Source organism: Excalfactoria chinensis, chromosome 5 (assembly GCF_039878825.1).
Source record: "Excalfactoria chinensis isolate bCotChi1 chromosome 5, bCotChi1.hap2, whole genome shotgun sequence".
NCBI lineage: Eukaryota > Metazoa > Chordata > Aves > Galliformes > Phasianidae > Excalfactoria > Excalfactoria chinensis.
This window is the reverse complement of record NC_092829.1, coordinates 9,391,114-9,412,760: the sequence shown is the minus strand read 5'-3', so window position 1 is coordinate 9,412,760 and position 21,647 is coordinate 9,391,114. Positions and strand designations below refer to the sequence as shown.

At 39.6% G+C, this 21,647-nt stretch overlaps 1 protein-coding gene across 4 annotated transcripts in view; it reads right to left on the bottom strand.

The window, feature by feature from the left end:
• CDC42BPB (CDC42 binding protein kinase beta) overlaps positions 1–21,647 on the bottom strand; it is an 84,001-nt gene that overhangs the window by 41,766 nt on the left and 20,588 nt on the right. For all 4 annotated transcript variants that reach the window (XM_072339403.1, XM_072339405.1, XM_072339404.1 and 1 more), the window contains exons 2-4: positions 17,510–17,601; positions 6,575–6,658; positions 3,042–3,137 (exon numbers count right to left, since the gene is read on the bottom strand). In XM_072339403.1, the coding sequence (XP_072195504.1) occupies positions 3,042–3,137; positions 6,575–6,658; positions 17,510–17,601 (272 nt within the window). The remainder of the gene's footprint in view (positions 1–3,041; positions 3,138–6,574; positions 6,659–17,509; positions 17,602–21,647) is intronic.

Here is a 21,647-nt window from a genome sequence, read left to right as displayed (position 1 = left end):
CCCAAGATGGAACACTATTTCCTCACTATCTTTTGGCTCAGAAGAGGACTCGAAAAGGCCTACATTTTGATATTTTTTTCAGCATTTCACTATAGGTTAAAAAACAAAATTTTCCTATCAGATTATGTTGAAAGCAACCAGCACGTACTGCACAATCCGATAAGGAGTTTTACATGTTTGTAGGAAGACCGCATGCACACAACAATTACGTTTGGCAATGAAAAGCTACAGGCAGGAACCAGAAGTGTTTTAAAATGAATACTGTATCATGCTATTTTCTTTCAAAAGTAAGGTTAAGGGAATTTACAGAGCCTTCTGCAGGAGCTGAAAGGGACTGCCTGTCAGGAAGACACAGTAATGCACTTTTCGGTTCCCACAGAGTTCATAGGCAGTGAGAACTCAGTTGACCCATGAAATAAGGATCCTGAAATAAGGGAACACTTGAGACCTCTTCTACAAGTAAGTCAAATTTTATTAGTCATCTTCCTCACAATGATCTTCTTGCCCAGAGGCACTTCTCTCTTCACATAGGGTTAAAATAAAGGGTATTATGACAGTTAAATTTAGACATACTGCATTTCTTCCTGGGAAGTGGTTACATCAAACAGGGAGGGTGGTTGGAGATCAAAGGGAGAAAAAAAAGACATCAAAATGCTCATGCGAATACTCATAAGGAAACTTTAAGAGGCTGGCAACAGAAAAACACTTTTGTCTCGAATAATAAAGAAAGCATTTATCCTTGAATTCCTGGTAAATCACACAAAAACTCAGAGATTTCAATTTAGGTTATGAACTTCAGGTCACATACGCATTTCTGATGTGCATGGACTGAGCTTTACCTACCCTATCTACTTCAGCAGAATCACCAAAGGCTTACTTAATCCATCTTGACTCATACTGTCTCTGCAAAAACCTTTCTAGGAACCATAAAAAGTCATGCTAACATTTCTACTTAATGTCATTTAAGAGCTGGCTGTTCAGAAAAAAAACTACCACATTTAAAAAGTAGATGAGCAGAACCAGAAAATCAAACTCCAGAACAAATACACTTTGTAGAACTTTGTGTTTCATGCTTGTATTTAATTTCTCCATCATCACATGCTCTACTGATACTAAAGACAAGAAATAAAGCCCCAACTATTTCTAGAGACTTCTCCAATGGCAGCTACTGCTTTTCTGTCTTAATATATTTCCATCTCATTTTTTATCTTTCTGAAGTCTTACTTCATGCAACCAGAGGAGGATAGTAAAGCCCTAGGTGTGGAAAAATACCTCTCTGGTTTTGTGCATAAGAATTGTGAGCTATAATGCAGAAATATCAATCAGAGCAAATAAAAAGAATCAAGGGCTTTCCCTTTCAAAAAGAACTGATGTCCACTCTAGGTTGGCAACTCAAGCTCTGGTGTCTGTTCTTATTATCTTCTTAGATTTGTGGTCCATTACACAAGAGTAAGGACAAGTAGCAAAGCTGAAAAGTAAAGCCAAACTGAACAGGTTCTGTAATGTGGCAGCACACTCTTGAGTTGTGGAAAAACACGATTATAAATTTACTTAAGATGAGCAGAGGTCTGAACAGAGATCTTTCAGCCTTGGACAAGTAAACTACTAAGACAGCATGGAAAAGAGCCTGGATGAGAGCCCACATTTCTGGATGAAAGCTACTTCCTGATGTGTTTTGTCAACTTGCCTTTTTCTTCAAACATAGTTTACAACTGGGTAACTAAAATGCACATACACTTCATCTGTTAGTACCAGACATTTACATGAGATGGATGCTGAGTAACAGACCAAATTGGAAGTTAGCATCTCAGCACATGCAGTACCAGACCTCAGGCAAGCTGACAATCTGCTGACTTCAGCTGCCAGGCAGAGTTGTTGCTTTCTAAATTCTGGAACTTAAATTAGACGTTAGCTGTCTAAACCCTGCTGTCAAGTGAAACCTCAACATCTACATGCCTTTGGGAACTTGGGGAAATGTATTACACTGTTACAGCTTACTTGCAGTGGGTTTTCATCAAATGGTATTAGCAATAGTAGATCTCTCCCTTCACTGTCACTACTATTGCTTTCTGTTACTATAGGTAAAAAAAGAATTCTTAGCCCCATTTTCAGATGCTGCTTGGAAAAATTGTATTACAGCATCTTGAGTTATTTTTATAAACGTATGAAGGCAGTTTGATTCTGAGGGAACTTGAATTTATGAGCAATCTTCCTGAGGCAGTTCCACAGATAACTAGATTTTGAGGGGTGGAAAATGTGGATCTATCATAAAGTATTAATAAAATGGAAATAAGACTGTAATTGAGCACCTAGAGACCTGATGTGCTTGTCACTGTGAAAATCCTATAAAGATGATAGTGAAACTAGCACCTCTCAAGAAATTTGAGCATTATCTGACTTTTTTATGCTTAGTTCCTGAACTCATTGGAACGTTTTCATCAATAAGCTCATTTCTTGTTTATAACAACCACCAGCACATTCCTGACTTGTGTGATAAAGCTAAATACAGTTCGTATGTTAAAGTAACTCACAATTTTCCAGTAACCACCACTTCAGACGACTGATTTGCAGGTTTCAAAAGCATTTCTCTGAAATACTTTATCCTTAGTCTACTTAAAATAACAATTTAATCACCACTTTTAAAATAAAATGTTAACTTAATTTTGCCGTTTCTAAACAAAGCCTTGAATTTGAAACTTTTAATATTAAAACAGCTCTTATTTTCACCGTGTTAACATCACCCCTAAGTTAATTAGTTGCAATGTTATCCAAAAACAAACTTAAGCGTGATACATTTATGCAAGAGTAGACCCGTTTAAAAACAGCTTAGCTAACCTCCGCAGACTGCAGTACTACATGACTTACTCTCTTACAGTTACAGTCAATCCTTTGAAGATTTTCTTCAAGGACAAAACAAGAATGCCAAAACACAGCTGAAAGGCACGAGGTGGACTGATTTATTGCACCAATACACTTAAGAATACAAAAAAGAAAGTTCTTTCATAACATAAAGCTTTTATTTGCTGATGAATCAAACATACCAAATAGTTCTCATCTTGAAAGGCATAGTGCAATGTAGTGATCCACTGGCAATCTCCATTCACCAAGACATTTCTCTCTTCTCGGAAACAAGCTGTCTAAAGGAAGCAAAGGGAAAAAGCCACTGTCAACATCAACAAGTAGTTTTCACAGCATGAATATATATGGATGTTTTATGGGATTATTTAAAATTGCTGAACAGAAGCCTCTAATTCATTGGAATTCAGTCTGCACAAGTGACATGCCAAAGAATCTGCACGCTTGTGGTTAAGCATTCAGTCACACTAATTCTGACTGCGACCTTAAGAAGAAAATGAGTAAAATCAAAACAGCAAAAAGAAACCCATAAACCAGTTTGAGCCAACACTAAACCTTTTTAAAACATATTGTGGAGCAATGTTAGGAAAATTATAACTTGTTACTGTAACTCTGGTTCCTCTGAAAAAGACCTTTGTGAAAATACAGTTTCTTTTGAATACTTCTCTTACATTGCGCTTCCAGCTAATAGGCCTTGCAAACATACTATAGGGAAACAAACAAAATTTACTATTAATGTCTTATCTTTGTCCAGTATAATACACTTCCAATTTCAAGACTCTTTACTTCACATAGCAACCTTCAGAGAAGCAAGCCCTGTATAGCAGGTTTCCTTAGCATATTTACATAAAACCACCTTTCATAACCTCCGAGAGTCCTCTGAAGAAAGAAGAAAAATGTTTTTATTGGATCAGTATTATCAAGACGCAGATCCTTTCACTGCTCTCCATTCTGAAAGCAATTATTACAACACCCAGTAGTTGCAGATTCAGGTTTCGGGTTCAGGATAAGAATTGATTTTTCGTCACTGCCAATTGTCCAGATGTCTTAGAAAATGTACTGTGGAAGAATATTCCTGGGAAACTGAAGCCTCACCGTATATCGATCGCATCTTATAAACTATCTCAACTGTTATCTTCCCCATAAGGAAGCAAAAATCAATTCTTCTACTGAAGAGCTCCATACTGGGGTCAGGTTGTCAAGTCAGTAATTATTGATGCAAAGAGATGTAAATTATAATTAAATGTTAACTGAGTGATTTTCATGTTTACGAACACAAGGCCAAAGTACCACTCTAAAAAAAGCTTGGCAGCAGGAGCGCTCCCAAGTAATGCAATCCTGTGCCCCCAGCACCACAGCCCAGCAGCTCTCAGTCGTTCTGGCACTGCTGCCCGGGGTGGCTGCCAGCACACAGAGCTAGTTTATTTATTTTCAAAGACATCCGTTCGTTGATCCAGTTCACTGTGCAAGCTCAAACAGTGAGGGACTATTACCAATGCTTCTAAACCAGTATGCTTCCGAACAGTTTTGCATCGTGAATTCTAAGTTTCAAACTGACCTTTTCAACTGACAAAACATCACAGAATAATTCTGGTTGGAAAGGACCACTACCATCAGCTAGTCCACTTACCATGACCATCGTGAGACAACACCTTGAAAAACCATATCATGTTACCTCACTAGTGAGTCAGGATTTGGAAGTGTGAGCAGCAACACACTAAAGACTACACATTTTGTTGTCAGAACAATGAATACAAATGCAAAAAGTTTGCCTATTTTTTTTTTTGCTTACAGCCCACCTAGGGATGTCAGCTGATAGTCACTAATCTTTGCTGTACTTTAGTAGCTTCCAACCATATGTTTTTTCTTGCAGCCAGTGCACAAATTAGCACTATTTATATAACTTTGTGCTATGTTTAATGTCACACAGTGCTTCTATTACATAAACTAGCGTAAGAATGTTTCTTGGACCACTCACAGAGTGGATAATAAAATACTTCAAGTCTGCTTTTCAGTGGAACTGCCCACTTAGGAGGCTATTGCATACCTGCAGGTTTTATCTTAAAAATTAACAAGTTTGACCACATTTGTGAATTTCTCATTTCCCAAATGCTTTAAGAACTTGACATGCAGGTTACAAGCTCTTGCTTACCCAGGAAAGCCAGACCATGAGAACAGGAAATGACAAAGGAGCACAGCAAAGCAGACAGCTGCCTTTACAGTTCTGCACAGATAGGGAAATCAGTGGAATGAGGGCTCAGCTGGATTGTTACTCATCCCAACTAAGCACTGGGAGAACTACCACTCCTTGTAGCTTTTTCTTTATAGATAACCCTCTTTCAGCACTCGCTTGCCTAACAGGGTAGGAGGATTTAGTCGTGCAATATGAAGACTGCAATTTGTAAAGATTTTTCTCCTCAGGACATCTCTAATGCTTCAGCTATTTAGCCAAATCTCTTAATTAGGTCACTTCAAAAATGACTGAAGTAAGCCTGGTTGTATTTACATCAGAGTTTGAGAGTCCCCAAAGAGCACCTTAGGATTTAAACAAATTCTAGACTGAGCAATGAATTAGTCCTACTGAAGTCTGCAGAGAAATTGTGCTGATTTTCCCCCACAAAGACACTCAACTAAGAACCACTGATGCAGCATAGCCTGGAGCGGAGTTCTCCCGACAGCTACAAGGAGAGCAGGGCAGCAGTGGCTGCTGCTGCCTGTGGAGAAGAGCTGATGGACAGAGTGTGACTAAATCAGCCCAATGCAGTATGAGGGGGCTTAATGAGAGGCAAGGGATTTATTCACAGGAAAAGAGGTGGAACTGACTCACTGAAAGGAAGGGAGAGACTGGGAAGGGTGGGCTGGGGAGGAGGGGAGGCATCAGCAGGCAGAAGAATAGGACAGGGAAGGGTCAGTAGGCTTAGTCCTCAGCAAGTCCCTTGCCTTTGTCCCTTAACAGAACTGCTGCAAGTTGCGATGCATCACACATATTTCCCCCTCAATTCAATTGCTCATTTAACAGCTGATCTACGTAGTACTTTTGCCATAAGGTTTTCTCCTCTGCAGTGTAAGAGTAGGTATTATAGGAACAGGCCATTTACAGCATAGCAGGTCCTTTCCTCACCTGTGAAGTACACATTCCCATTAATGTAATTTGTTGTGACAATGTACATCTCCTTTCATCAAAAATACCCTGTTTTAAATAGGCTTACCCTCTTAACATGTTTGTTTTACAATTTGAATCTGTGGTTCCAAAGTATTTAGTTACAGTTTTACCAGCTATACGAATCCTGTTATGAGCTGAAGGATGCAAAGCTCCTTAATATATGTGCTTTCAGAACGTGAGAGAAAAGAAGAACCTTTCATAATGCATTTGTATACAGCTATGAATGCCACAGTAGCACCAATCTCAGCTTTCCTGTAGTCTTTAACTTGCCTTTACTGTAAACAAAAATCTGGCCAATAAATTCAGGGTAAGAACTAGGGCAGACTGTCTGCTAAACGAATACACAGCAATGCTGAGAACAACAGATGCCTGGAAGGGACTGTCAGACCTGATTGCATTAAAACAGCTTATGAAAAAAAGAAAAAAAAAAAAAAAAAAAAAAAGAATGAAGCTCCTATGCTCATGAAATAATTCTTCCTAATCTGGAAGAGTTTCAATGTAATTTTCCTGATGCTATTTTAAAAATTCTCTGCATTAGAGAAACATATTACTTACCTCTGCCCTTTTGAGCATTTCCCATTTATTTAGAATTTTCATTGCATAAATGCGCTCTGTACACTTCATTTTAACAACTGCAACCTGAAATAACAAGATATCTTTGTTTAACAAAAGCTCAGTCAGAGAAATAAAATATTTAAACAGCTGAACATTCACACACTGTTAATTAAGTTCCTAAAGAATCACCAGCAATCAACTCACACAGATAAATTACAGCTTCTTTTCTCCCTCTATACTCCTCCATTACTGTCTACTTGATGCACAACACACCATATGTGGTCAGCTGTTCATGAGCAAGTACAATGGAGATGATACAGAAAGAGTGCAAAGCTTTTCCTGTGAAGATGTGTAGTAAAATTGTATTATTTGTCAAGAACAAGCAATGTTTGTAACACCATGCCTGCAGACAACAAAGGAATGCTCAGCAGGGCAGCCTTAAAAAACGAGGAAGGCTGCTGTCAGTAGAATTACACTACATTTGACTAATTTGTTCTCACATTTCTGGTTTCAGAAACTTGAAAGATATTTGCCAATTAACATGCTTTTGTGCACTATATGCAGATACTTAAAAAGAAGTGAAAATAGTATTAATTTACTTATTCATCATCTTGCTTGAAGCATCTCACTATGCATCCTGTGTATTAGACTTGCTTAGACTGGCCTGTTAGGAAAAGCAGTTGTTCTTATGGCTTTGCAACGGAAGAAAAAATGCAGAATAATGAAACTTCAAGGCTTGGGAATGCAAAGACTGCATTTCGATTGAGACTTGTATTCTGCAAGAACAAAACTAATTCTTCCAGTAGTAAAGCCATCAGTTCCACAAAATCCTTACGTTTGGCAAAGAAGAGGAAGAATCACAACTAGCACAGCAGCATTTTCTCAGGACTGTACAGGGACTGCCTGAATTTTTCTGCTGCTGATCTATGTAAGAAGCATAAAATGTACCAACTTTCACTGCCTCTAACAGAGTTCTGAGTATCAGTGGGAAAAGTGACAACAATCACATCACTCTCTCCTCTTCTGTTGGTTTACAACTGTTATCTGTAAGGGATTCAGGGGATGCAGCAACTCCAAGCAGAGGTGGTCTGTAAACCAAGGCTGAAATAGTGCAGAGCAACACTGACCTTGAGGAGGGAAAAGAGAAATGCAGTATCTTACTGTAGAGAAAATCGAGATGAGGGATGGGGAGGGAGGTTTGGAACTGCTCTTGCAGTAACACAGGGATGAGATGCTCACATTCAGGCACTTTACTCTGCAGTATACCTGTGCCTCCCATCCCTCAGTATGTGAAGCTGCTGACCAGGTCACACCTACAGCTCGTATGCACCTGCACAGAGTGACATTGTGGAAACAGACTTAAAGGAGAAAACTAGCAGAATCACATGGGAATTTAGTTCTAAATGCAGCTGGGGAAAACATGGTGCTATGAGGAATCCTTCTGTAAGGTATGTATATGTCTATCTACAGCCACAGAGCATCCCAGCCTCCCCTGGTCTACAAATATCTCCCATAAACCCTATGCCGGCAGGAGAGGATGGATAAGTAAACATAGGGAAGTCTTACCCAAGCACAGATGGAACTGTACAAACCTGCCCTTTGGTAATGACCTAAAACGCTTTGCTTTGTTCCCAGCCTCATCACAGCCTTCTTGTTAAAAGCTACTGTAACAGTCTCTCCAGCCACAATTAATAGAGTCGTTTGCCAGATGCAGCTAAAGGTATGCTATAAGTTAAACTGTGCATTACAACCTCTGGGAAACTGTAAGATGTTGATAGATCCTCTATATATGTTAAATTCCCTTTCACACAGAACTTGATCACTTGGGAAATACCCCAATCTTCTGTAGGAGGTAAGAGTAGAACACAATTAATTGCTAGAGAAGAACAAAAGCTGTGGGGCAGAAACAACTTAGAAGTTGGCCTTGCAAGGCCTGAAGTAGCAACAATCAAGTTTCATAACAACACAGTGCTTGAAGTGCTTGGTCTTCTATGTACAAACAGCACACAAAGCAGAATGCAGACATGCATCCGTTGCACTTCATTCTAAGACCATCACTGTTCAATAGCATTGCAGGGCAGCACGAGTTTAACAATGACACATGCTAGACCATTTAGGTGTAAGGTGAGCCCAGCATTGTGGAAGGCACAGGTGAGAAGTTGTGCAAACTTAAGAAGTATACCATAAATAAGAACAGGTTTGGATGTAGAAAGGAAGAAGAATCTGAGGGACCTACACAGCAATTGCCCGGTTGCCATCTATATCAGTGCTGCTTGTTTTCAAAGACAAGGACTGCTTAAGGAAACTCAACTAAAATTTCTTGAGAATTGTTTTCTGTGGAAGAAAAAGTGAAATTACTGAAAGTGCACATTTGCATCTTCACATTAAGTGGTTGTCAAATTATGGCATCAGGAAACATACTGATGGTATGGGTGTAAGGGGGGCATTGGACAGCTTCTCATGCCAGCAGAAAATCTCACGTACCCAAAATAGGAAACCACTTGAGAAAAGTGACAAGAATTTTTATAAGGAAAAGAAACCTGAAGGTACAGAAAATGTCTCAGACAAGTAACACATTTTTGGCCTCAAAGGACCTGACTCCTCAGTCCCTCCCTTCCAATCATGGGGATTTATTTACATTGTAACAAAATATAACTCTCACTGAAGTCGGAAGGGAAGTTTTGCTACTTGCTCAGATTGAAAATTTCAGGAATTGAAAAGCACCAAACGAAGTAAAAAGGTAGTAAGATGAAATAAAGTACTATCCTCCTACTACAGCTCTGAAATTCTACAACAGGTCGCTGTGGACACGTAAGTAACCATTCAGGATTTATTTAAGTACGCTCTTAATTCCCAAGAAACACTCATGGCAGTAGCCTCAGGAACTACTGATTACAGAATACAGGTGTGGTTAGGAAGTCCCTGAACCCACAGCTGCTGCAAGCTGGGAAGGAGCAGTTCTGATCCGTCCCTACAATTGTTTTGCCATACCTGGCCACAAGGATGGGGTGTTGGTAATTAATACAAATACACTTGACTCACAGAGGTTACTTTTGATACTTCCGTCAAGCTACAAAACAAAAGTTACAACATGTCTAACTTCCACAGGCTCGGTTGGAGTGGAGCACCCACGTTTCTGAATACTAAGCAATAACAGAGAAATGTGATTCTGTTTTATTGAGGAAGTCTGCAAACTGATAAGGAAAAGTTTCAGATAGCAGGGGTTTGGCCCTTCCTCCTCAGTGCAGCCCCTTCCAAGCCTGCACAGGGATCAGCTGGCACCATCCCTAGGACTCTTCATGCCATCAAGATTCATGGCAACAGAAACACTGCAATAAAGCTCAAGTACATTTCCTCAGGGACATCAGAAAACCTAATGAATCTTCCTGCCTATGCTTCAACCAACTTAAAGCATATATGTGTCAGAAAAAAGTATGAGAGCTGGAGCTAACGCAGAAGTGAGAGCCAACGGTGGTAACTACTATGCACAACACTATCAGGTCTGTATGAATTTCTGCCACTCATTTCTTCTAGTACCTTTTGCCTCAAAGCTCTGCTTCCCCCGTACTGCAATAAAATAAAAACCAAACCAATATAGCAGAAATAACCCTTTTACACTTTGGCAAGAGCTCTATTTTTTGTTTCTCAAATGGTCTCATAAAAGCCTCTTGCTGCATTCCGCTCTTCAGAAGCCATCTGATATTGACATTCAGGGCGGTAACGTGTAAAGCTATCCCAGACCAAATTCCACCTTCTCTTCTGCCTCGATGAAACCTATAGGGTAGGAATCCAAGCCAAATCAGCCTCAACTAACATGACAGAACTTCCCAGAACTGGACTCTGCCCTTCGGGTGACATGAGCAGCAACAGTAAGCAGTATTAAATCACAAATTTTGTTTTATGTAAATAGTAAGGATGGTCCAAGAAACTGCAGAAATTATTTAAATGCAAGACTGAATTTCCAGAATACATTTAAGACAGTTAACAAAAATACTTTTTACTGGGAAGCTTATGGATTCCTTGGTGCTCGACTTCTTGGAAATCACACTGATTTTGAGGCAAATATAAAAAGAACTTATCATCTCTAAAGGAGATGGGTGGACATTTAGTTGACAGTACTTATGCGAACAGCTCATAAGGTTGTCAAGAAAAAGGCACATGTGGTACTGCAATTGATAGGCAAAAATCACCAGCTGGGATGGGGGAATGTTACTGCCTTGTGGAAACACAAAACCACTGGAAACTCTACATACAGCCATACCTCAGAGAGATGACCAACCTGGAGCTGGTATGAAGGAGAGCTATTTAGATGGCCAAGGAACTAAAGTGCTTCTCAACAGCGGGATTGAAAAAGCTTCGCTTAGAGGAAGCAAAAAGGGGGACATGATTGCTACCTATAAATAAAATTGGAAGAAAGGACAACACTAATAAGGATGATGAAAGAGCTGCTTAGGCTAATGGACAATAAAATTACATGGATAAAATGGTATAAAATTGCTACGAATTAACCTTTGGCAGGAACCTGAAATGGCTGCAGACATTTGAGCAGAGGTTTTAGACAAGCCTTTCATCCATGAGAAGAGAAAATGTCATTTCAGATGTAAACAATTTACCTGCAATGTCTTGTTACCAGACCCATAATTGAATATTACAGACATTTCCCCCAGTTAATGCTTCTAGATGCCTCTTTTATACTCCCTATTTCTGTTTCACGCTCTTGATATCTTAGGTACATGCTACTAAAAAAACACTGATGGAACTGCTTTATTTTCCCAACACTCTTGGATATGAGAAATATTTGACACATAGCTCATTAGTTAACAGTTTAAATACTGCATTGTGGAGGAAAAACTGGTCTGGACTGTTACATTAGTTTTTTTTTTTTTGTCTACCCTACATTTAAAATGAGCAACCAGAGTAACTTTGGTGGTGTCCATATTCCATGGTTCACATTTCCAAAGCAAAATAATAGTTTTTAGCAGACAGCACAGATCTCTGTCCTGCAAATAAGAAATAATTTCTAAGTGCCAAAAAGAAAGATTCTGCATAAGGTGGCCCTGAGCAACAGCAGGGCTTGTCCTCAGCAGTCAGAGCGTGGATGAGTGCAGTGGCACGAGGCAGGTCTGTCTGTGTGGGCTGTCCATCCAGCTCCATGCAGCTGGCCTGCTTCCACACAGCCACCCAGCTGGCAAGGGCCATAGATAGCAGCAGCCTCTTTTGAAGCAATTTCAAAAGCAAACAGCTTCTTTGTCCATTTCTACTTCAGAAAACAACTTGTGAAGAGAGCAGTGTAGTAACGCAAAGCTAATTAAATATTTCTGGGGTACTCAGTAGCAGTCACCAACAGGGGAGGCAATCTTAGGGGCAGTCTGCAGGCTACCACATCCCTGGTTTCGAGATGCAGCCAACTGAACACGGTACCCCAAATCTGAGGATATGGTGCAGACAAAACATAAAGAGCACTGCCTCACACTGCCAACAGTGATTGTCAATAGGAAGTTTAGTTTTTGCATACTCTCTTCATAGTCTAACTACATTCTTAGCCACATAATAATGGGAACCACATAATTCATCAGAAACCCGTGGAACACAGAATCAATCCTGCTCTGCCAACCACAATTTATTTTCTTCTTGAAACACTTTTAGGTGTCTTGCTTCCAGCTAGGATGCTAAGCTTGTGTAGAGGTAGCGAGCATTATTGCTAGATGATTACAGGCATTATCCTAGATGATCCTTACGGTCCCTTCCAACCTAAGCCATTAAAAGCAAAATTAAAAAAAATTACTAAATATCACATGGATCAAGTCTGCAAATATTTACAGAAAAAAATATTTACAATCTATCCGTAGGTAACTGATGCTTACAAGGGACAATTTAAGAATTCTAGTTATTTTTATGCTAAGCAAATTCCACCCTTCCGCTGCAACAACAATAAGTGCTGCTCACTCAAAAAAAACCCTTACTAATAAACAAGGGAAGGAAAACAAACAATTGTTTGGGTCCGATACTGCCAAATTTCCAGGAGGTGTCAGCCACTTTTATACAATGCAAGTTCCCCAACAACATACATCTTGACACAGTTCTTCCCTCAACAGCAGCTTGCTACTGAAAAGTTTAATCTACTGCCAAGCATCTAAATAGCCCTCTATACAAAATAAGGAAAAGTGATGCTAAAGACTAATAAGTACGTTGCTGATGAGGTTAGCTGAAGCTTGCAAAGGAGCAAGTGCAAGTATTTAGGGACATGGTCTCCATTCACAGGACACTCGTCCTATCTATCCTTTAACCACATGTCAGCACTAGGAATCCAGGTTTCCTTGGTGGGCAGAGGCAGCACCAAGCACACAGTCAGCACATCCTAGGTTGGTCTACGTTTCTCAGGTAGACACAATCCCACAAAGCAAAGTTTCCTAAGACATTTCCTTTCAAATAATGATCCACAGTGTTTCCAGACAAAAGGAGCAGACAGCCACATGCAAATTTCATGCTACAGAGATATACGTATTTTTAAAAGTCTAAGAACTGGAGTAGTTCTCCATTCTGTTCTTACAGTCTTTACACTTTCTCCAAGACACCAGACCCTGCACAGTGTTCTTGTTCATGAAGATAGGACATTGAAGTTGTGAAGAGAAATGAGAATTAAGATTTCAGAAAATCATTTTAGTTCTGATTTTACTTCAGAGGGTTTTCTATTGTTTTATTCCTTCTGGAAGGAAATATGTATCTATATGTAAGCCAATTTAAAAAAAAGAGTGAAAGTAATATGTGGGCACCTAAAAATGTTCCAGTCAGGTATATGCACCTGCGTACACCATAGGAGATGGCTAAGAACCATGAGTAGTTTGTCCGTCTTACAGTCAACATTTCAAATTATTATACCATTCTAGCTGTCACAGACACAGTCAAACTATTCCAAACTATTCTTCATAACTATGAAGCTTCTGAAGACAATTAATGAAGTTCTTAAGCCAGTGACTCCAGGACTCAGAGCCTTAAATATTCCCGTAAAGGATATTCAGAAATGTAGTTTACCATGCATGCAAAGTAGCTGGCTAAGTTTATGAGAAAAGGAGAACTGTGTGTTTTGGCAGGTGGCTTCAGAAGAAATCTCCAGGTCCTGAGCTAGGCTATTTTTGTCTTAGCATAATAATGAGAACTTTAAGAAATATTTTTTCTTTTGCTTTCTCAATTCTCCTTTGCTCTAAGAACGTTCACTCAGGTGGTTTTGGATTACCAGCTGTTTTCTTCTTCTCATATTGCTGGAAAAAGCGTGAAGAATCAGGCTGAGTTCTGTGGGTTTGAAAAGGAAAAAGAAAGAAAAAGACACTGCATAACTTCACAACCATTGGGGATTATCAATCTGCCTTTAATTAGATACTGCTCTGTATGGAGGGACACACACGCCATCTCAATCCACTTTTTGGTCAATTCTTGGTCTTATATGTTGTGTGGCAAAATTGATCCTGTCTAATAACTACTATTACGTCTTCATTTGGGTTAAGCTATCTTTCTTCAAAGCTACTGATTTATGCAAAAGTTCTCTGGTAAGACTGAAAACCCCTGGGGTTCTCAAAGAAGTTTCAAGTAGCTAAACTGTGGGTATAGCTGCTATAGACACTGAGGAGAACGGAACGTAGTTTTCAACCTTTCTGAAGTCTGCCTCATTTAGCTGTTCAGCTTGTTAATTTAAACTACTTATTTTTAGCAGGAACATGCTTAGTTTAATTTTGATCAAATTATTTACGCACTTCAACAAATACAATATTTTACAACTGTATTTTGAGCAAATAGGTTTTTGTTTGTTTATAATCAAGAACAAAAAAGAAACCTTATGAATAGCCACTATAATCCCATTAACTAAAGTATAACACAGTTCCTATATGTGTATGACCATACCATGAGAAAATTACTTTCTGGCAAGTGGGAATGAAGATCAGTGAATCTTGGATCAATGATTCCTGCATAATTTGAACTGATCAAAAAATTTTCAAGCTGCTACAACTATAAACCTTTCACTTAAAAGGCAAACAAGACAATGTAAAACTGACAGATAACTAACGGTACCTACTTTGTGAGCTCTCACAGCTCCAGAAGGATGAAATAAAGATGCTTTATCATTCCACTTCTTTGAAACTTCATTTTCCCTGAGATGAAGTGGGAAGGGGCAGAATCTACCAGTTGCTTTAGACAGGTCATGCTTTTCCAAGTGAAATAATATGGAAGGCATTAATTCATGCACCCCAAATAGTATTAGCAAAAATTTCCACAGTGAATGCATACCTTTTATACACCTCCTGACTCAAAGCTGAGGAAAGCCATCCTAAACCTCCTAACAAGTACAAACAGAAATCACTGAAAAGTTAGCAGACATACTTAATCTGCTGCTGTATTGAGAATTCCAGCTGGGGAAAACCCTAAGTAGAAAAGATCATAATTTTGCAAAGCACAGAGCAAGTCCTCCCTTAAAGCGGTAACAAGGCTTTAGAGCTTTACGACATCACACAAGACTTCTACTTCATCACATAAAAGCATGTAAATTCTCAACATTTGACAGAGCACTTTGTCTATAAGTCCAAGGTTGCTTTTAGAAGCATTCTACAACATAGTTCCTCTCCTGCTAGATATCAGAACTTAAAAAAGCATCAGGAAATGAATCCTGTTTCTGTGTGCAAGTTACAGAGAGCAATGTGAAAAGGGTTTACTGTTATATATTCACTGATTTTAGGATTAAGAGGAATATTCTGGCAAAGGCATTCCTAATTCTGGCTCCATCTGCAAGTCACTAATGAAAGGTTCCCTTGTCCCGAAATCATTTTTGATAGCTATAGCATTCACAGGTTTCGTTCTGAAATGGTCCAGAAACCCCTTCTAATCCCGCCAAAAGACAAACCGCCAAAACACTAATCTAAAATTCTTCAGATATCAGATCTGGTCACAGTCACTACAGCAAGTAATTTGGCACAGAAGGACCAAAAAAAGCAGATCAAAGTAGCCCATGCTGAGCCTTCCATCAATATTATATGCAGTTCAGGAATTTTTCTTCAGAGTGTATCCAGTCTGGTCTCCTAGACCAAACATGCTTTGATGCTGCCAGAAGAGTTAAAACCAGTGACTGATTTTTACGTACTCATTGGGGTCAGAAGCACATTTTGTGTATACCTGGAACAAAGGTTCTCATTTAGTTTCCTCCAAAAGAAATCCAGGTCACACATAGCAAAACCATTCTACAGTGGGTTCACTGTCTACAGAACTGTGCTACACTACTGCTTTCGACAAACTCTAACAGACATATAGACAGTTACTTATTACTGACTTGATTTTTTGGGTCCTTTTATTTGACCATATACCTTTTTGCTCAGACTTCTATTCTACACTCCTTCCTTGGACTTACCAACTTGCATTTCCCATTTAAAGTCTTCTCATGTGAGTTCTTGCAGTACTATTCTGCCTAAAAGTCGTGCCCAAGAAACATATTCCAGACAAAAGCTAACACTTGAATGGAACAACCAATGGATTGTAATTTTTCTTTTAAAAACAAATATTGCAACTCACAGAGTTCAAACTCCACTAGAAAGTTAACTTTTTACTCATCAAGATCTTAGTATTTACCTGGACATTTTATTAAGACACTCACGTATTTGGAACAGCAATGCTCACTGTAACTACATACAAACTAAAGCACTACACTGTTACAGAATGGTAAAGATTAGTATATATTCTTGAAACACGAATTTCTGTCTCTGTAGGTGTCTGTTTTTTCCACAAGAGGTCCCTGAATAAAATGTTGTTGATCTAAAGGTATTATTTCATCTACTACCAATTCCACATACACAGAGAAACCTCACTGCTTTCTGAACCAAGGCTGAGTAAGGCCCTGGCATTTTTCTAGCTCCATTTCTAGTCTGCCTATGATAGCTCTACTCCACAATCACTTTGTGAAAGTCTGACATATGAAGGGCACAACATGCTTGAATGGAAAGTCCTGCACAGCACACAGTTCTGCTCTCTGTGGAGAGAGCAGCTGAAGATAAACCTTAGCCAGCGGTAGCAGAAGTTGCAACCAAGTGCTAATGGGTCTGAGTGAGCCAATAATGGCCACCACTACTTGACTTTACTGTTGTACAACAAAAGAATCTTCTTGAAAGAAATCTAAATTTTTTACTTCCAGAAATCCTCTACATAATCATCTGTTTTGCTGACAGCTGTACCTTTAGTTATGTGTATTCAAATGCAGAAAGTGTTGTTCTGAGGTTCTCCAGCAATCTCAGGTATCCTGTGCCTCCTAGAGGGAATATGCTCATGAACACTTTTGCCAGGGTCAGGCCCTCTCCAGCTTCTGTGATTGATGAGACTTTCATTAAGCATATTAAGAAGTACAACTTCAGTCCAGGGTTCTGGGCCTGGCAAGTCCTCAAAACACAAGGCGTTCCTATCATCCCAGCATGATTCAACTTGCCTTCCAAAAAACAGATCCAGCAGCCTTTGATCTTCAAAGATGACAGGGAACAGCCTCTGAGGCAGCCTAATGCGTCGTTCTGCATTACCAGATTGCTACAGAGACGGGCAGATGGGTGGAGCAGCCTTTGCATTCCTACCATAGAAGCAGCCCAGTTGTGTTAAATTACAGCAGCACAGAAGAGTAAGTACATATGGCAAGTGGAAGAAAGGATCCCAAAGTCAGCTGTGCAGCTGCTACATGAGACCACTCAGCTCTCACACACTGAATAGGCGCTTTGCTCCAATGAAGTCAGAAGCAGCTAATCACAGGAATAGAAGACAACAGAAGCTCTGCTTCAAAGTAAATAGCCAGCATCCCACATTTGCAAATATTTTAATTCATCTGTTTGAATCTTTTGTCGTTAGGACAAATGCAGGTCAACTGCATCAAGAAATCAGAAGAACAAAGGATGGGAGTTATGTTACAAAGTAGCTTACCTCACCAAATGCACCTCGTCCAATCACTTTTATGATTTCAAAGTCATCGCGATGAAGCTGCATCTCCTTTACCAATTTTGTAAATGGTCTTGCTGTTTAGGGGAAAAGAAAAAAAGGAAAACTCGATTAACAGAAATTTCCTAAGTCAAGGTAATCCATCAGACAGAAATCTGAAGTACTTGGTTAATTTTTTCAACTACTTCTAGAACATACAAATAGGAGGAAAAAAAGCTCTATACAATTAACAGAATTCTAAAAAGAAGTTCAGTTCCCTAAATAGTCAAGCTTTTGTCTTATGACAAAATCACTATCTCGACCTTCTGGTCTAAATTAGCTCATCTACACCATTTATCCATGACCAAGAAGCACAGTGTGTGACACAGCCCTAATAACTACATGACTACTCAGCCCTCTGGAGCTGCAATCCACTAGAGCAGAGCACGAGATTAACTAGAACAGACATAGAAATTAAATGAACTTTCCTAATTTTACAACAAGAAAACTACAGATTCCACTACAATTCACCCAAACGTATGGATGGGCATTGCCAACTCCTGCCCAGTTATCACAACTTGCTCTCAGGAGGGAGGATGTACTCCATGAGGCCACATGGGAGAAAAAACATCAGCAAAAACACACTGCTGCTAATAAAACAAAGACATATCAGCACTAAAGAACAGCTATGTTGGCTTTTTTTTTTTTTTTCTGTTCTTGGGAAAGAACTTAAATTTGAAAGAAACCATATCTGCAGAGGAAAGCACTAGTCCTATATCCCTAAGAAATGGATCCTTCAAGATGGCGGGATAAGCAGACTCCATTTCCTTCACCACCATTTCTATGGGAGCACTGCACAAGTCCTGCGTCAATCCTGCTGTTTCATCCCCATTTGTTAGCAGAAGTACTGTGGACTGAAACGACTTTTTAACCCATAGAAATGAAAAAACCATTTTCCCTCCTAAAAGGAAGCCACCATTGTTACAAGCTATTCATGCCCTTCACAAATGCTGGCATTTAAGTATTTAGCAAATGCTGGTGTTAGTAAACACAGGAACTTCAGTAGCAACTCTTGGAAAATACAGTACCAAACACAAACATCTGAATGTACAGGACAACAAGGTGGACAGTGCTTCGCCCCAATGGACAAACTCAGATCTTTTCAAGATCTCTAAAGTTTCCAAAAAGTAAATAAAATTTGAAAGCAGAACCTAACACACACACAATCTCATCATCACAGATACTGAAATGGAGTTTATGTAACAAATCAGAGCCCAGAGGAGGCAGCAAGCCAGTAATTCCCTTAAACTGATACTTGCTTTATTGACATTTTGGAGCAGAACATTGTTTATATCAGTATGTAGCCTGCTGCTTTCAAGTACTGGATTGCACAATTCCTACTTCTTAGTAAGTTACATCAAAAAAACATTTCTAGACTGCTTTCCTGTTTTCGCCTCAGGACTGCTGCTGTTCCTCAGCTGCCTTGTATCCAAATGAGCAGCGTACACACAGTAAGACTGAGGGTGCACAAACTTGTTCCACCAAGTATCAGAACACCATTTGTCCTTGCCAGGATGATGCCAAGCAATACGCCCACTAACACAGAATCAGTTTAAGGGGCTTCAGATTTCTTTTTCTGCTTTATAAATTGAGAACTGAAAGTAGTTTTTTTTTCCCATACACTGGAATGAATTATTACATTTCAGCAATTAGTTTTTATCCCAATATTAACAATTTGAGTTGATGTAATACTTAATGAAAGTATTTTATCCTGGCAAACAAAAGCATTAACCGTACTGGGGGTTTTGTTGGCAGCAACTACTGAATTTTGTTATATATACTGTTGTCAGGGTAACTCTAGCTCTGAGTAACTGCATGAGCTTGTTTATTCATGACTGAAACTTCAAGCAAAATTTGGGATAGGCATTCTATGTGCAATGGATTTGTATGCATCACTGTGTTCTCACTCAAGCTGATTTGGCACTATTGTACTTGCACTTGCTTGGAAGAAGGATGTTCTCCACGAGTCCACATAGGGGGAAAAAAAAACAACTACTGATTTTAAGGAGCCAAGAAACGTCTGCTTGCAAGAATAGTACACAAAACAGTCACAGTCTGTGTTTTGATCAATATTCATAAATTGAATGAAATGCCAACATTTGTTTCTTCACTGAAAACTAAGGTATATATGAAAGACACAATTCTTCTCCACAAAATATATTCCAATCATGTTCTCTTCTTTTCCTGATAGATGGAACCACAATGCTTTGTTTACACAGAAAGAAAACATCAATTTGAATAACTGGAAAACATAATTTGAAGCCCATAGGTAAATAGGTTTGTGATTTAGGTTTCTTTCATACATCTACACCACAGTCAATTATGACATCCAACAAAAGATGTTTGCAAATGGATCCGTTTAGAGGGACCAGGCGCCGCAGGAGGTGGCAGCAAGGTGATGTGACATGGCAATGGGGCAGGGCAGGTGCACTCCAGCCCCAGTCAAGGGCAGCGATGCTTTGGAGCTGTACTTTCCCTTCAGATTCTGTTAATAAGTTACTCTCTAGAATCACAAAAGGTAGCGCCTTTATGTCGTAATGGACCAAAGCCTACCTGTGGGCTTATGGCACCTCCTGTTTCAGCGGTGGAACAGTCCAACAGCCACAATTTGAGGACTCCACGTTTTGTTTGGCAGTGCAAGGTTCCAGAAAGCCAGAGTCACAAAAATCACTGAGTGGAAGCCGCCAAATGTTCAGGAACATCTGATGTCTTGTTATTATTGGCAACTTTGTGCTTTAAATAAATGTGACAACTGTAAGTATCCAGCACAGAATCACAGGACAATTCAGGATGAAAGGGACCTCGGGAGGTCTCCAGACCAGCCTCCTGCTCGCATCACTGTCATCGCTCATTTCAGAGCAGATTACCTGGGGTTCTGTCTGGTCAGCCCTCAAAAACTACCATAGATGGAGCTTCCATCACCTCTGTGGACAACACATCCATATACTGCCCTGCCCCAGAGTGTCACATATCAGAACTGATCTAGGTTTTAAAGCTATATAATGAGAGGATAACACTCAGGCAGACCTGCCCAGGAGGCACATCCAAACCGTCTGTCGCACAGAAACCACACTCCCATTATCTACCCGCTCCCTGTACAAAAAGGTATGGTAGGAAACTGTGAGAATTGCATAATATCCATGTCAAAGAAACAACAAAACAATGCAGATAACTGTCTGTGGAGCCACACTCCTGTCAGGCAGATCCAATATCTCATTTAAGATGTTGTTTTCTTTGGAGGAAGAACATGAAAGAGAAGCAAGTTTTACCATTTCCCTCAACCACCCCTAACTTACATTCTAGAAATCAAGTAACTTGCTTGCCCTTTGTGCACCCTTTTCAAAGAAACAGCATTCCTGTGATATTGCTACTAAAACAGCAGGCTGACAGGTTTAACAAGTTAGTGCTTGTATACATGTCTTGAGACACCCACACCCAGGTAGCCCCAACCAGCTTATGAGGGCTGATAAATACTTCTTACAACCCACTCTCTTGAGTTTTAAAGTAGTACAATCCTCTCTTTACATGATCATGAAACTTTCCCTCGATTTCAGAAATGTAAATTTTTGCTAATTCCTCCATCCTTTGTTGGCTTCAGCTTTAATTTCTTCCAACTATAGATCCTTGCTTCCCTTTTCCTGTGCTAGCCTGTTTCCTCTTATCCACCCCTGAAAATGCTTTTTTTCCTCAGTTTGATTTCCTAAGGAAATAAAGGATCACACTTTGGCAGAGTATCCATTCCTCCCTCCCCTAAATTTTGATCTCAGCTCAGATACTTAATCCCCATTTATGAAATTTCACTTAAAATGTCCGAAGATATTAAGTTACTCCCAGTTTTATAATGACTGAAGGTGATAGAAAAGACACCCGCTGTGTCATCCCCATGAAAGGAAAGGCTGTAGCAGGAAAACAGTTGGGCAATCTGCAGCCTGAGCTTCAAAATGGACATACCTTGTCATCCCTAGGCATGGAGGGAGCTATAAGTACAGTACAGTGACTACAAAACCCCCAAGTGAAGAAAGAAAACGTCTATCAGAAAAGATAAGGCAGCGCAGTGGGAAGGGCAAGGGGTTGTGCCAGCAAT